The following is a 14,950-nucleotide window of genomic DNA, read 5'->3' on the forward strand; positions in this document are numbered from 1 at the left end:
ATCAATGCATTAGAAACCTGAATGGGTTTCTATCGTTTTCACATACTAACAATAACCTCTTTTTTTATTTGAAAATCCTTGTTAATAACAACAAAAATACACCTACATAACTACTACACAAAAAATCGACTACAAAAAAAGGCTGATGAAGAAGAGAAGAAGGAAGAAATAAAGGAAGAGACGAAGGAAGAAATTAAAGAAGAAGAGAAGCAAAATGAAGAAGCTTCAAATAAACAAGTGGATAAGAAAACTTCTAAAGAGAAGGCAAATGCGAAAATTAATCAAAACGAAGTAGAAGAGACTTTGCAAAAGAAAACTGAAAAGAAGAAGAAGAGTGAAGATAAAAATGAAGAAAATCCTTTAGAACAGAAATCTACAAAGGCAGACGAAAATAAAAAAGAAAAGAAACCTTTGGAAAAGAAGCCTAAGCGGCAACAAGAAAATGTTGAGAAACCGCAGACTGCGGCAGAGGAAGTCGTCCCAGAAGAAGAGAGGCCGGTTAAAAGGAAGTCAGTATCGGAAGCCAAGGCTAAGACTGTCGAAAAACCAACAACAAAAGAGCCCAATGCTGATGCACCTAATGAACCTAACAGTAATAACAATCTTAGCCCAGATACTCAAGAGGTAAGGATACAAATATCCTGCATAAAATAAAACAAAAAAACTTTGCTAGAGAGGATATTCTCCACAATCACTCAAACAAAAAACACAAAAGAAATAACTAGATCTAACTTTACTGCTAAACGCATGCCAATTGATAAGAAATGTTTAAGCTCTAACTATCAAAATACAAAAAAATATATATATATAAAATTACTAATTTTTCTTTCTCATTTTCGTTTATACCAGGGACCTGCAGAGCAGATTGGCTTAAAGAAGGTTGAACGCAAGGTAAGTTATCTAATTCGAATTTTGTTGGATAAAGGCAATGGTTGGGGCCAAAGTTAATTTATAAGTATTTTAATTTGAAAAAAAAAAGTTAGTTGGCTTAACTGTTCTTTGGACCCCTGCTTATAATTGGAATTCCAATCTTAATTTATTTATATAACAATTTGAAATATTTTCAATTATTGAAATTCGCTTACTTAACTATATAGTTATAATTGGAAAAACAAAAGTTTGGTATTGCAATTGAATTTGAAGTTGTGGTCGAATTTACCTATTCAAATTTCAACTTTCGGTCAGTTAGGAGGGTTTATTATATTTTATATTATTATTATTTATATTAATATATATATATGTGCAGGAAGTCACACGGTTTTATTTTTTTTTGGCGATCGCCTATTGGTTATAAATCTTAAGAATTTTGTGTTCCCAAAATTTCTGTATATGTTTATGTCGTTTTGTTGTTGATCATTTCTATCATTAGGCTAGTATTGTGTCCGTTAAAGAAGAATCAAAGTCAGAGACACGTCGTAAGTCAATAATCAAAAGCCACGAGCAAACATCTGAAGAAGATACAAAAACTGTATCAAGGAGGTCCTCACTTGCGGTAAGACGAACATTTAACACTTAAATAACAATTACCCTGTGTGAACCTGCATATTGTTGTTTTCTTTCCAATTACTTCTATGTTAACAAGGTTGAAGAAAGCGTATCGGAATCAAGACGTTCATCTGTGGTCGATAAGAAGGCCTTAGAGGTATGTATCAGATACAAAGTGGAATACAAATGCCTACTTTGGTGTAAAAACTGTCGGGGAAATCTATTTAATTTGTTCAAAGGCTGAAATATAAATTAGTTATTTCTAGTATGTAAGTTATATTATGGCAGACAATATGCAGGGTATTCGTAAGGCTAGTCTTATGCTTATATATAAATATATTCCGACACAGCAGGTTGAGAGCAAAAAAATTGAAGCCAACAATAATCCACAAGCTATTAAGGAAGAGATCCCCAAGCTGAAACCGGCCGATAAACGGCGAATTCCAAAGGTAAGGGATGATATGAGTAGAGGGACACCGCTCAAAAACTATTGCTGATATACTTTCTGCTATCTTTTTTTTTCGTATTTCATATCTTAATAAAAGTCGTTTAAGGACATTAAAGTTACTTATTTCGTGTCACTCCTATCCAAAATAAGAAAGAAACTTGTTTCTTTTAAACGACTTCGAATTTGTTGGGCCTATGTATGGCATCAGTCTAACTATCTTTCTACTTTTCTGTCTATTACCTGCCTCTCTATCTATATATCACCAAATACAATGTATACCTTTTGTTCGATGTTTTTGTGCCAATAACGTTATTATACCCTGAACCCATTAAAAATGGGTATAAGGGTATATTGTATTTCTGCAAAATCCAAATGTATGTAACAGGCAGAAGGAAGCATCTCCGACCCCATAAAGTATATACATATATTCTTGATCAGCATTAATAGCCGAGTCGAACTAGCCATGTCCGTCTGTCTGTCCGTCCGTCTGTCCGTCCGTCCGTATGTATGAACGCAAGGATCTCAGAACCTATAAGAGCTAGAGAAATTTTAGATGTGGGTGCTCCTAGTGCCTGCGCAGATCGAGTTTGTTTCCGATAATCGATAACTTACTCCGTTTCCACGCAATCGATAAAAATCGATAACGATATCCTGGTTTTTGGGTAATTTTGGTAAATAATAAGAGCTAGAGTCACCAAACTGGACATATAGCTTCTAAAATAATATATATACATATATATATATATATATTTTTGATTTTGGAAGAAGAGGGTTCAGGGTATCCCCTAGTCGGGAACTCCCGACTAGAACCTCTTACTTGTCTATATATCTATCTATGTATGACATCAGTCTAATTATCTATCTACTTTTCTATCTATCATCTGTCTATCTTTCTATATTTAATCATATACTATACTATATATAACGATATTTCTGTGCTAATAATGTTATCTATATATCTTTTTTTCTATCTAACAATCTATCGATCTCTAAGTCTATAAATATGAAAGAATAAGATATGCCTATCTTCTATATCACAATATATCTTTCTGTCTACCTAACAAGCTTTCTCTATATAGCATATGCAAATATGGTAATCTTTCAAGAAATAAAATGTATTTCTGTTCAATAACAACTCCATTTATGTTCATGTCCTAATGTTGTACTTTGTGTTACCCGAAATAGACTGTAGAAGAGCAAAAACCAGCCGAAGAGCTGCCCAAGCTGCGTAAAACATCTATTGCAAAGCCAAAGGAAGAACCTATACCAGAAGCTGCTAAATCAAAGGCTAAAGGAAAGCCAAAAGCTAAGCCAAAGTACGAGGAGCTTCCAGAAATTCCAGATTACGAGCGACCAGCACTTGAGAAGTACGAAAAGTCAGATTTTACTCCATCAGATTTTGCTCGGGAGCTCGAAATACCAAATAAAATGGAAAAGCCAGCATTGGAAACGGCCAAAAAGCCAGCGGAGGTAGTTCCCCAAAAGAATGGTTTGCCAAAGGTAAGGTGTGAAATGTTATTAAATTGCATGCATAAATGTCTATGTATGCATACAAACATATTATATTATTGTTAATATTGTGTTGCAATCCTTTATCCCAATTTTTCTGAATTTAAAATGTTCATCCGTCTGTATGTTATGCGTGATCGTATTAAAGAAAACCGAAGTAATAGAACAACCAGCCGAAGAACCAAAAACTATTAAGTTAGGCAAAGGCAAATTGCCTGATGATGAGGACACAAGAGATGGTGCTACGCTGAAACCTGTGATTGTCGAACCAGAGGTAAGTATTCTGAGTGTTTGCCAGCACAAATGCACACTTACATATGGATACATATGGATTTATTGTGGGCAAAACTAAGCAAATCCATTCCGCCAGCCTCAGAAGTATTGCTAGAGTTAATAAATAAATTTAAATGCAAGTTGCGTCAGGTTCGAATATCAGATAAATGGCTAACAACATTTAACATTTTTCAAACGCGATTGCTTTGTCAATAAGTATATTAAAGTTTTCCTTCACCTTTACTTCCCCTCCCCCCACCAACCTTTCTGAAACACAACACACATTGAAAAATACACGCAACGCAGAAAGATAAACAAAATGCGGAAAAATCGGAAGAGGTAAGTTCACATTAGCTTATCAAGAAGATCTAAGATATTATAAAGTTCAATTACTTCGCCAAATTAAAGTATGCATAAATGTTATAATACACGAGATAAAATTCCTTTGCATCGACGATCGTAAGATCACAGACCCATTTTCTCATCTCTCAATGAAAATCATTGTTGCTAACTTTCGAAACTGAAGAAAATATTTTTCAACAAAATATAAGAAGTTATTCCAAATATTTTTAATTTCGGTTACATTTAAAAAGATCGTAGGTATTTGAAATGGATGAGAAAATGTGTCTAAAAATTAAAAAATAAATATTGGACAGACTTACTGTAAACGCAATAAAATGTACCATATACCTCTCAGGCTGAAAAACCATCTCTGATGGATATAATAAAGCAGCGACGTCGTTCCTCAGTCAGAAACTTGATGACCAAGGAACCTATTCAAAACGAGTCCTTCCTTGGGGTAGTTTTGAAACCCGTCGTAAAGGATGCTAAAGAGCAAGTTGCACCCCAACAAGCAAAGCAATTACATAAGGTAATATCAACTCTGGCCATATGCAGCTTCGAGCTTGGAGTAACAAATGTGTTCTTTACACTTTTCCCTATCTTTTCAATCTTATATATATATATATATATGTATATATTTATATATATAGCTTATATTCTGTTTTACTCCATTTATTCTTACTAATTTGCAAAACATTATTCTCTTTCTATTTCACCTATGAACTATTTATAGTTACGTAAGTGCATACTTGTGTGAACTCGTCAGCACTTCTCTTTTCTCTCATTTTATCTTGCTTTGGATCTATTTCCTATATCTCTTTATCTTAATTTTGTAATCTCTTTATATCTTTTACAACTCGATCATTTTATTATTGGGCAACTATTTCAGTTTTAATTGGTGGTTTTGGAGACCTTTCCATATTTTAGTTTTATACTAAAACAAAATCTCATAAAAAATTGAAGTATATACGACAAGTCAAAATTTTCATTTCTTGTTCTTTAACTAAGTACCAGTACGATGAAGTCAAAGTTGAATCTAGTTTCTGGTCCATGCTGTTTTGTACAATTCCTATAACCATCAATTAACGATAGGCATGAAGAAATATCAACATCTCTCTCTCTCTCTCTCTGCATTTCTCGCTCTCTCTTTCTGTCTCTCTCTCGCCCTTTCTGTCTGTCTCCCGCTCTCTCTTTGCTCTCTTTATATATATATGTCAGCATTTAAATTAACATTATGTTAATTATTATATCTTGCGCTGTATTATAAATCTACAAATCTTTTTAACTCAGTCTTCTATTATTTCTATATGCTATATATGAATATGTATATGCATAATTTTTGCAAATTGCTTGATCTCTATCTGCATAGCTGACTTCTATCAAACGAAATTGTCATTTAATTTTTGACTTGGTATTTATTCCCCTGTATACAAAAAAAATTTCGCTTGGTAAAGGCAAATGTAACGGAAAAGTTTAATCCCTCAAAAGCATCCAAAGCGCAAATATCTGATATGAAAAAGCCTGAAGCCTTAGCAACCATTGTGGACGATTATGAACGCCCACAGTTAGAAAAATATGAGCCTATTGAATTTGAGAAAACTAAATCCGAGAAACCCACACCAGTCGTAAAGTCCCCGGATCAAAATGCTCCTGAAGTCAAATTACCCGTCGAAGATTCAAAGGTAAATCTAACTTGAGAACTTTTGTACTCACGAATTAATGAGAATAACACAAATTTATTTTATATTTGAAATATATATATATATATATATATAGATTAAAATTATATTTTAGAGAGTTTTGGTCAGTTTTAAATTCAGTGGAAAATTTAAAACATATTAGTATTTCTTGAAGCACTATAATTATAATTGATTGTAACCTAATGCACATACCAGACCGTCACTATATTTTCTTAATTAGCGTCAACAGAGGATTATATTTGAGAATAATCGTTTATCTTATAATTGATTTGGGTTTTCGTAAATCAGGTCTACAGCAGAGCAGTTAAAACTATTTTCTCTGATAAAATATTAATATGGTTTAAAACTTTTAAAGTTATTCTCTTGTTAAGAAAATATCTGTAGCCTTACATGATTTAAATTTGTCAGTTTTGTGATTTATTTTATTTGAAGATATATGTCATATATGCTTACAAATCTATAGGTATATGTATCTATGTTCTGGGCACATACGATGTTTTTATATTTTTATTTATGTAGGTTTACCAAATATTCTTTAATTATGTATGGTGAAACCTTGTAGTTTTTATTTTTATTATGCACCACAGCAAATGTTCAAGAATGTTTATATAATATATGCATACTAAGGTGTATGTATTCTGGTTTTGCGGATTTGGAGGCTGGTTTCTTTTCGTTTCGTTATTCAATTTGTGTTATGTATAAATATGAAAGTATACTATATGTATATGTACGCTACACATATATTTGTACTACATACATATAAACATATTTTTATTTTTATATTTTAATGTGTTGAAAATCTTTTGTCAAAAATATATGAACATATACCTCATATATACCATATACTAGTCCCAATGTTTGATGTCTGTCTCCTCTTGTCGTTCATGACAAACGGTTGAAATTATATCACATTTTAGCGCGTTTCAACTTTTCTTCGAATCGAATTAATTGAAACAAACTACATTTGCAATGAATTCGTAAAGTAACTGTGGAATCTTAACTAACCCATTGAAGTATAGAATATAAGCATACGGAAAGGATTACTCTTCGTCAAGATGTCAGCCGTGTTTAAACTGACCGTAGACGCGGTGCGTATTGCAGACACCAAATATTGATAAGTACATAGTCGTCGGTACTTTCCCAAAAAATCATATACATATACTTTACATGACTTATAAAATCATATATATATAATATATATGTATACTACTAAATTGTATACAAATTCAAACAAATAGTCTTGTTTCCAGTAAATAGCCAAAAAAGAAATTTGAGAAGAAACTTGTTGGGGCTGAACACAAGTATAAATATATCTTAATATTACAGGTCCTTAGGATAATATTAATAATAATTATAACTATTTCACTTTTAGAACAGAGTATTAGATCTCATACATTCTATTTTTGTCTGTGCTTACTGAGAAGGTGTAGCTGCAAATCGAAGTATACAGCACAAAATTGTCTTGGAATGAAAAGACAATCCAGAATATATGATTTTGCAAGTGTGTTAATATAGAAGAATTCAAAAAATTTTTCAACAAATTTGCGTATATATATTCACGGCTAAGATGGGTATTCGTAGTTGATGATATGATTATGTATAGAAATAAATAAATATAAATGATCTATATTTGCCTGCCAGTGTGTAGTGTGCAAATATTTATACAACCCACCCAATATTTGCCTGATTCGAACACTTAAACATGTATATATATTCACTGATGACTTTTTGTATTTAGGAGGAAAAGCCAAAGGTACCCAAAATGCAGCCTCCAGCGCCCGGTGACCCACCAAAGATCGAGGTAATTCGAGAGAAGCGCCCGTCCCTAGCACCAGAGCCTCCCAGTCGACGTGGCTCCCTAGTTCCCCCAGCGGACACGGGTCGTCGACCCTCCTTGATCATCAATGATGAGGTAAATTGTTACACCATTTATTTCTGAAATTCGACAAAAATAAAACTTCCCACAGTAGTGATCTAATGTACTATAAACGAACTTTTTATCGATATGATTTCCTAAATTATAATAATTATAATATTGGACATGGGATCACTACTGTCTGTCATATATTGAACATTCATATGAGCGATATTGTATGACTTGTATAATCTCGATCGTATTATTATTTTCCAATTTCCAATAAATGGGCTTATAGAAGAAGACATACAAAAAATATCGCTTATCTTTACATATATATCATGTACATTTTTTTCGGTCGGTTCACCCAATGGAGTAATTCCACTGTATACCTTGCTTTCTTTAGAATGCAAACTAAATATCACATGTATGGCTACCGCATACATATATATGTAATATATTTTAAATTTAGAATCCCAGTTTCTATCAATATTTTGTTTGCAATGTTGGGTGTGCCTACCGAAAAGACACTTTTTTTCAAACAGATTGAATTTGATAGAATCTTAAAAATGAATATACATGCTTGTAGTTCAGTTTCCTTTTCTAATTTACCCTGTAATATTTGCTTGCGTAGTCGTTATTATAGAAAATAAAGAACTTTTACATTCCGTGGGCAAATAAATCAAAATTTATTTGGAAGCACTTTAATGACCGTTTTCGTATGTTTTTGGCGGAGTTAATGACAACTGCCAGGTATTCTCTAAAACTTCTTCCCTAATTAATGGAATCGAGCAAAACTAAATTATAAAATATATGACAGCTTTCCAAGAACATTTCAAAACGGCCTTAATCAGCTAGTTAATTATTTTTTACCCTGAACCCATTAAAAAAAAAAATGGGTATAAGGGTATGTAACATGCAGAAGTAAGCTTATTGACCCCATAAAGTATATATATTCTTGATCAGCATCAATAGCCGAGTCGATCTAGCCATGTCCGTCTGTCTGTCCGTCTGTCCGTCCGTCCGTCCGTCCGTATGTATGAACGCAAGGATCTCAGAACCTATAAGAGCTAGAGACTTGAAGTTTTAGATGTAGGTGCTCATAAGGCCTACGCAGATCGAATTTCTTTCCGATAATCGATAACTTACTCCGTTTCCAAGCTATCCATTAAATTCGATATCGATATCCTGTTTTTTGGGCAATTTTGGTAAATAATAAGAGCTAGAGTCACCAAACTGGACATATAGCTTCTAAAATAATATATATACATATATATATATATATATTTGATTTTGGAAGAAGAGGGTTCAGGGTATCCCCTAGTCGGGAGCTCCCGACTAGAACCTCTTACTTGTTTTTTTAATAAGTAGTATTTACACATATATCTAATGCCATCCGTCGTATATATATATCGTTTTTTCGCTAGCAACTTAATTAGTTTTCGTACATTGAATGGCTTTCTAGAATTTGAGCATATACAAAAACAGAAGCTAAAAATCATATGTTAACAGTCAACAAAATTATTTGAAAAGTTTACTTAAAGTGGAAACTGTCAGCGTCAAATTTTCTGTGAACTTCACCAAATAGATACTATATTTATATTTTGCGAAGGTAGTTTTAAGGCAAAATTAAGACACGAGTAGAGGCTTATACAGCGGCTCATATTACTTAAAAAAGCCGAGTAGAGGGTTTCAAGGTTGTTATAAGCTGATATACTTATGTATGTATATTCTCGAGTATATATACTTTAATAACAATGGTACTACTGATGATTTCTATTGTTATTATTAAGGATATATTGAGTATTAGATACTCAATTAATTGTTTTTAACCGATTGCCTGTATGTAATATTATATTTACATTATATGTATTATTTTTGTTAATTGTTACGAGTAGTTATAGTATCTCACAGCAATGTGCCTAATGACATTTATGTATTTCCTATGTTCCCTTCTATGTACCATGTATGAATATTATCCACAAACTAAACAACAAAAACAACCATAAACAAACGAACAAACAAACAAACCAACCAACCAACAACCGATCAAACAAAAAAACCAACCAACCAACAACATTATTAAATCATTAAACTGAACCAATTACAAACCATTTTGGTGCCCATTTGATTGTGCCTATACCTGCGTCTGCAACCGATCAACAATACCAACAACATCCAACAAATACTCCAATACGCCACCCCCTTGCCTACAACCAACCCACAACAACAATCATCTGGCATATTTACACACACACCTGCACGAAATATATGTACATGCATTTGATTGTTTGTCATTCAACAAATACACAATCAAATTCCACAGAAGAAACTCCGCCCCGGCGAAGTCATGGATACACGGGTAAGACATTCCAAATATACTAAAAGTCCAACACAATGCACATTTTTTGAGCTTCTCAGCTAGTTGGAAAATTAAATATGCAAGAAATATGGGATATAAATTTATAGACCAAGAGGTTAAATATTTTTTACCACTCATGCAAAGCCCATATGCAGCCCATCCTCCTTACAGAGTGAAATATAGTTATTCAGCACACGTAGGATAGTGTAAGTTACATATATATGTAGATGTAAGTTTTTATCTATACAAAAGTGAAGTTTATATACGTTCCAATGAAAGTTTCTTCCTAACACCAAAGATCGACCCGCCTTTTTTACTCACAATAGTAACTGTTCTGAACCCATTTAAACTGGGTATAAGGGTATATTATATTTGTGCAAATTCCAAATGTATGTAACAGGCAGAAGGAAGCATCTCCGACCCCATAAAGTATATATATTCTTGATCAGCACCAATAGCCGAGTCGATCTAGCCATGTCCGTCTTTCTGTCCGCCCGTCCGTCCGTCCGTCCGTCCGTAAGTATGAACGCAAGGATCTCAGAACCTATAAGAGCTAGAGACTTGAAATTTTAGATGTAGATTCTCCTAGTTCCCGCGCAGATCGAGTTTATTTCCGATAATCGATACTTACTCCGTTCAATCGATAAAAATCGATATCGATATCCTGTTTTTGGGCAATTTTAGATTTTTATCGATTGCTTGGAAACGGAGTAAGCTATCGATTATCGGAAATAAACTCGATCTGCGCAGGCACTAGGAGCTCTCTCTCTAGCTCTTATAGGTTCTGAGATCCTTGCGTTCATACATACGGACGGACGGATGGACGGTCAGACAGACGGACATGGCTAGATCGACTCGGCTATTGATGCTGATCAAGAATATATATACTTTATGTGGTCGGAGATGCTTCCTTCTGCCTGTTACATACATTTGGATGTTGCACAAACACAATATTCCCTTTTTACCCATTTTCAATGGGTTCAGGGTATAAACAACAACAACAGTAAAGTGATATCAATCTCTAACAATAGGGTTAATAAACGTTACACTACCTTTAGAAAAAATAATTACGATCCAAAATTTTCATTTTAGCTTAAAAGCTTCCAAACGATAGCAAAAATTCGGTAAACACAAGGCACATTTAATGCATTATTCAATATATAAATATATGTACTGCAACACAAAATGGCCTTCTCCTTGTCCACTCATGTGAGAGCGCTAATAATAGTTCTCTCGTTTTTGTTTTTCTTTTTTGCGAAAAGCAAAAGCAAGTGCGATATTTCTTCAGCACACATTGCACCCGCGAATGTGATTATGTATACCTGACTTTGGGACTCATTTTGATCCATAATTTATATGTAAACGAGAAAGTAATAATATTTTTGAAACGCCGGACATTTAATACCCTTATAGACATTTACCTATTACAGACATGTGAGAATAGTGAAACTTGTAAATGCTCAATATGATTAAAATATCTTAGAAAACAGAAAACATATATTTTCATATATGAAACTACCCTCCGACCGATCGATGCTGACCTAGAATATACGATATATAGTGGGTTCGGAGAGATCTCTTTCTGTGCGTTACACATCTTATGACAAGCGTATAATACCCTCTACAAGGGTACAATAATTCAAAATATTAGAATTTGAGAATTGGATTAAGAAATAATTTATCTGTGCACGTTTTGTTAATGAATGACGGATGAATGCGGGTACTAGAGATAAACTTGGCATTTTACAAAAGATGTATAAATAAATACTCTAAAATACCCATCTATATGTAGAAGCGATTAGATCGAAGGGAACGGCTGCAATAAATATGTATGATACTATATGTGCAAACCAGGGGCGTTGGGCTCGAGACTCAAAGCAAATTAATTAACATTCAGTTCTGTCTGTCGCGAGTGAAAGGCAAAATAAACGCGTGCAGTTCAGTCGTACCTAGGCCTTTAATCCGAGCAATTTGAGAATATTTTGATTTAACTATGTAAGGTCTTCTTAGTGCTTTCGTTACTTTGATTAGCCAAAGTAAAATTCATATGAGCATATGTAAGTGACGTTACTTATTTTCTCCACTGGACTTGTGTTATACCTAACTGTGTTATACCTTACAACTAACAATCATCGTCGTATATGTTATTTATATTCGGCGATTTTCATTCGAAAATTAAAATTTATTAAGCCGTTCCCTTTCATCAACATGCCCCAAATTCATGTTTACACACATACATTTTAGACAGCTCAAATTTAAGACATTATCTTGCACCTCTCAGTCGACTAACAAATTGAAATGCAATTGAATGTTGTCCAGTATTTTTAATTCAATTTAAAACCAATATTACAGTTGTTGAGGCCAGGCGAGGTTGGTGAAGGACAGGTGAGAGTTAGTTGTGCTTTTCTTTTCATTCGTAGTGTTTGGTCATATTTCTCTTAACAAACTTACTGTGAGATGCTCGGTAAATCTCAAATTCCACACACCAGCACCCTGAAATTGCACCAAAAATCAAAACATTTGCACTATATCTATCACTTGCATAAGATTTGCGAGCCCCAAATTCGTATATACCAATCAGAATACAATACTACTACTTACTATCACATCATCTTCAAATACATCTACAAAACGAAAATAATTAAAAACAACAAACACACACTCACACGGATACTTATACATTAATCTTAAGAAATCTAATAAGTGGTAAATAATTTCAAACTACTTATTTCTTGATATCTTCGAAACGCCGAAGATCAAATAGATATATAGAGGTTACGGCTATGTAGATAAGTGAGGCCAATTAAAATTGCTGATGTTGCTTAAGATATTTCATAAAAAGCAGTAAAGTTTTCCTTACAGTGAGCTACAGAACTATATGGAATAAATATAATGATAATTGTATGTTACATATAGCACATATGTAGATAGAGAGGAAATGTGTCTTTATAAACAAAGAACTTAGGTGATATAGTGGTCCGATCCGAAATACTAAAAGACGATTACATAGACTCTGATAGACAGACAAACATAGCAATATTGACTCGACCTTTGATACTGATGAAGAACATAAACTCTTAATGATAAATTTAGAATGAATTAAAATTGGTAAATGTTTAAAATACGAAATGATGTCTAGTAGATACGTATTGAACGGCTCATCGTAACATAAAATATAGAAACAAATCCATACACACAAAACTAAATTCATAAATCTGCATCTATTTCAATTAATCTTTAATGAGCAAGTCAGTCAAGCTACTAATATAAAAATTTTAATTGAATTATTTTTGCATCTTTCAATTTTTAATGACTGCAATTAAACCAAAGCAGATTTGCGTTTATTAAAACAAAGAAATACTGTTCTAATTACATACGTATATACTTTTGGGGCCGTTGAAGTGTGCCTTGAATAAACCAACGCAATATTTCGGATTATAAAAAAATAAGACTAACCCGATTCAAAAAATATGTTATTTTATTTGCTTGAATTAAATGTTATTTACCATAGCTACACTTAATATTATAAATATATTAGAGAAATAATGATAATGCCGGACGAGGCCTACAAGGTTTTGAGGAAAATTCTTACATTTTGGTCTTACTTAAATCCATCAGATTCTAAATCCATTACCCGTACTGCATGAATACATAGGTATAATTATTTCTACATCCGGGCATTTATTTATATCCTCTTTTTTTGATCTTGATAGCAAAAACAACAGCGACCCGGCGAAATGGGGGACACAAAACAGGTCTTAAATTGTGATCGAATGATCACATTTATTTTCAATTATTATCGCTTGTGTTCTTGTTGGTGACTGATTTGAAACATAATATTATGAAAGGCGTATATAACATTTAAGATTCATATATTGTAAATATTGAAGCAACCAAATCACGAATACCAATACGAGCGCATTGCATTTACATATATTTATACATATATGTATAAAATGTTCCGTACATTTGTACCGTTGTAAATTTAGTTGTGATTGACCCAAATCTTCAACCTTTCTATGTAAATAATACACGTATATATTTTTGGGTGGTTTTTTCTTTGGGGTACTGTGTTTTTTTTTTTTTAGTTTGTAGATTGCGTTACTTACTCGAATAAAACGTATGTATTTTAGAAAAGAGAATCTTCAAAATTAATGGGTACATAACCAGTTTAAGTTTTAGAAACTGTTCACGAACACAAGAACATTTGTATTAAACAATTAAACTTTTTACTAATCTTTACAATATTCTATCAATTTTAACGTGATTTATAACAATTACATTCCTCATCTTAGGTATCACTTGACTTATAACTAAAATCCATTAGAAACTAATCTAAAACTTTTGTATTCGCGTATTAGATTACATTTACATTGCATCGTATCAAAGTTACTTCAAAAGTATCTGATGGTAGTTTTAAGCATTGTGTTGTACACGTTGATGTTCAGTTTAGTAGTTGACATAATTCAAAATCTTTACCCTACTCCGCAGTATGCAGTATGCGTTTTGATTTTTCTTTTGTATATAATCCGTATTTTGGCGAGTGAATAACAATGTTCACGATTTGAATATGCTATGTACTTATTCACTGAAAAGTACAAAATGTATTAACTATCTGTCTTTTCTATATTTATGTTTTTTTCTGTTTGTGTCTGAAAACACTTTCCGCCCATTTTTGTTGATCGTAATCATCATGTAATTACCCACAAAAGCGGAGACGTCCCTCTATTGATGTGCGCAGACCCAGCGTTCAGGATTTAGAAGATCTTATAAATAAACCATCTACGCCACTGCGCGATATCGGCGATGGTGGTCCACCCACAATTATCGATGTTCAAGAGTCATACTCCGCGGTTGAAGGTATGTATCTCATTCGTACATAGTTAACAATGTTCTAAAAGCAAAAAAAAAATCACGTACTCGATTAAGATACGGTATGTATGTATATGTATCAGTATATAGTAAATGTGTGGATA

General features: G+C 33.0%; 1 protein-coding gene across 15 annotated transcripts in view; it reads left to right on the forward strand.

The window, feature by feature from the left end:
* LOC115766769 (twitchin) overlaps nt 1–14,950 on the forward strand; it is a 52,446-nt gene that overhangs the window by 8,137 nt on the left and 29,359 nt on the right. For 9 of the 15 annotated variants that reach the window (XM_030710767.1, XM_030710765.1, XM_030710769.1 and 6 more), the window contains 13 exons: nt 850–891; nt 1,370–1,492; nt 1,583–1,642; nt 1,836–1,934; nt 3,119–3,433; nt 3,591–3,716; nt 4,022–4,054; nt 4,413–4,586; nt 5,512–5,739; nt 7,496–7,669; nt 9,939–9,974; nt 12,327–12,359; nt 14,687–14,834. In XM_030710767.1, the coding sequence (XP_030566627.1) occupies nt 850–891; nt 1,370–1,492; nt 1,583–1,642; nt 1,836–1,934; nt 3,119–3,433; nt 3,591–3,716; nt 4,022–4,054; nt 4,413–4,586; nt 5,512–5,739; nt 7,496–7,669; nt 9,939–9,974; nt 12,327–12,359; nt 14,687–14,834 (1,591 nt within the window). The remainder of the gene's footprint in view (nt 1–849; nt 892–1,369; nt 1,493–1,582; nt 1,643–1,835; nt 1,935–3,118; nt 3,434–3,590; nt 3,717–4,021; nt 4,055–4,412; nt 4,587–5,511; nt 5,740–7,495; nt 7,670–9,938; nt 9,975–12,326; nt 12,360–14,686; nt 14,835–14,950) is intronic. The other 6 variants (XM_030710766.1, XM_030710768.1, XM_030710771.1 and 3 more) reach the window with 6 other exon arrangements.

The sequence above is a fragment of the Drosophila novamexicana genome, unplaced genomic scaffold, assembly GCF_003285875.2.
Source record: "Drosophila novamexicana strain 15010-1031.04,08,12 unplaced genomic scaffold, DnovRS2.1 tig00001222-arrow-arrow-pilon, whole genome shotgun sequence".
Taxonomy (NCBI): Eukaryota; Metazoa; Arthropoda; class Insecta; order Diptera; family Drosophilidae; genus Drosophila; species Drosophila novamexicana.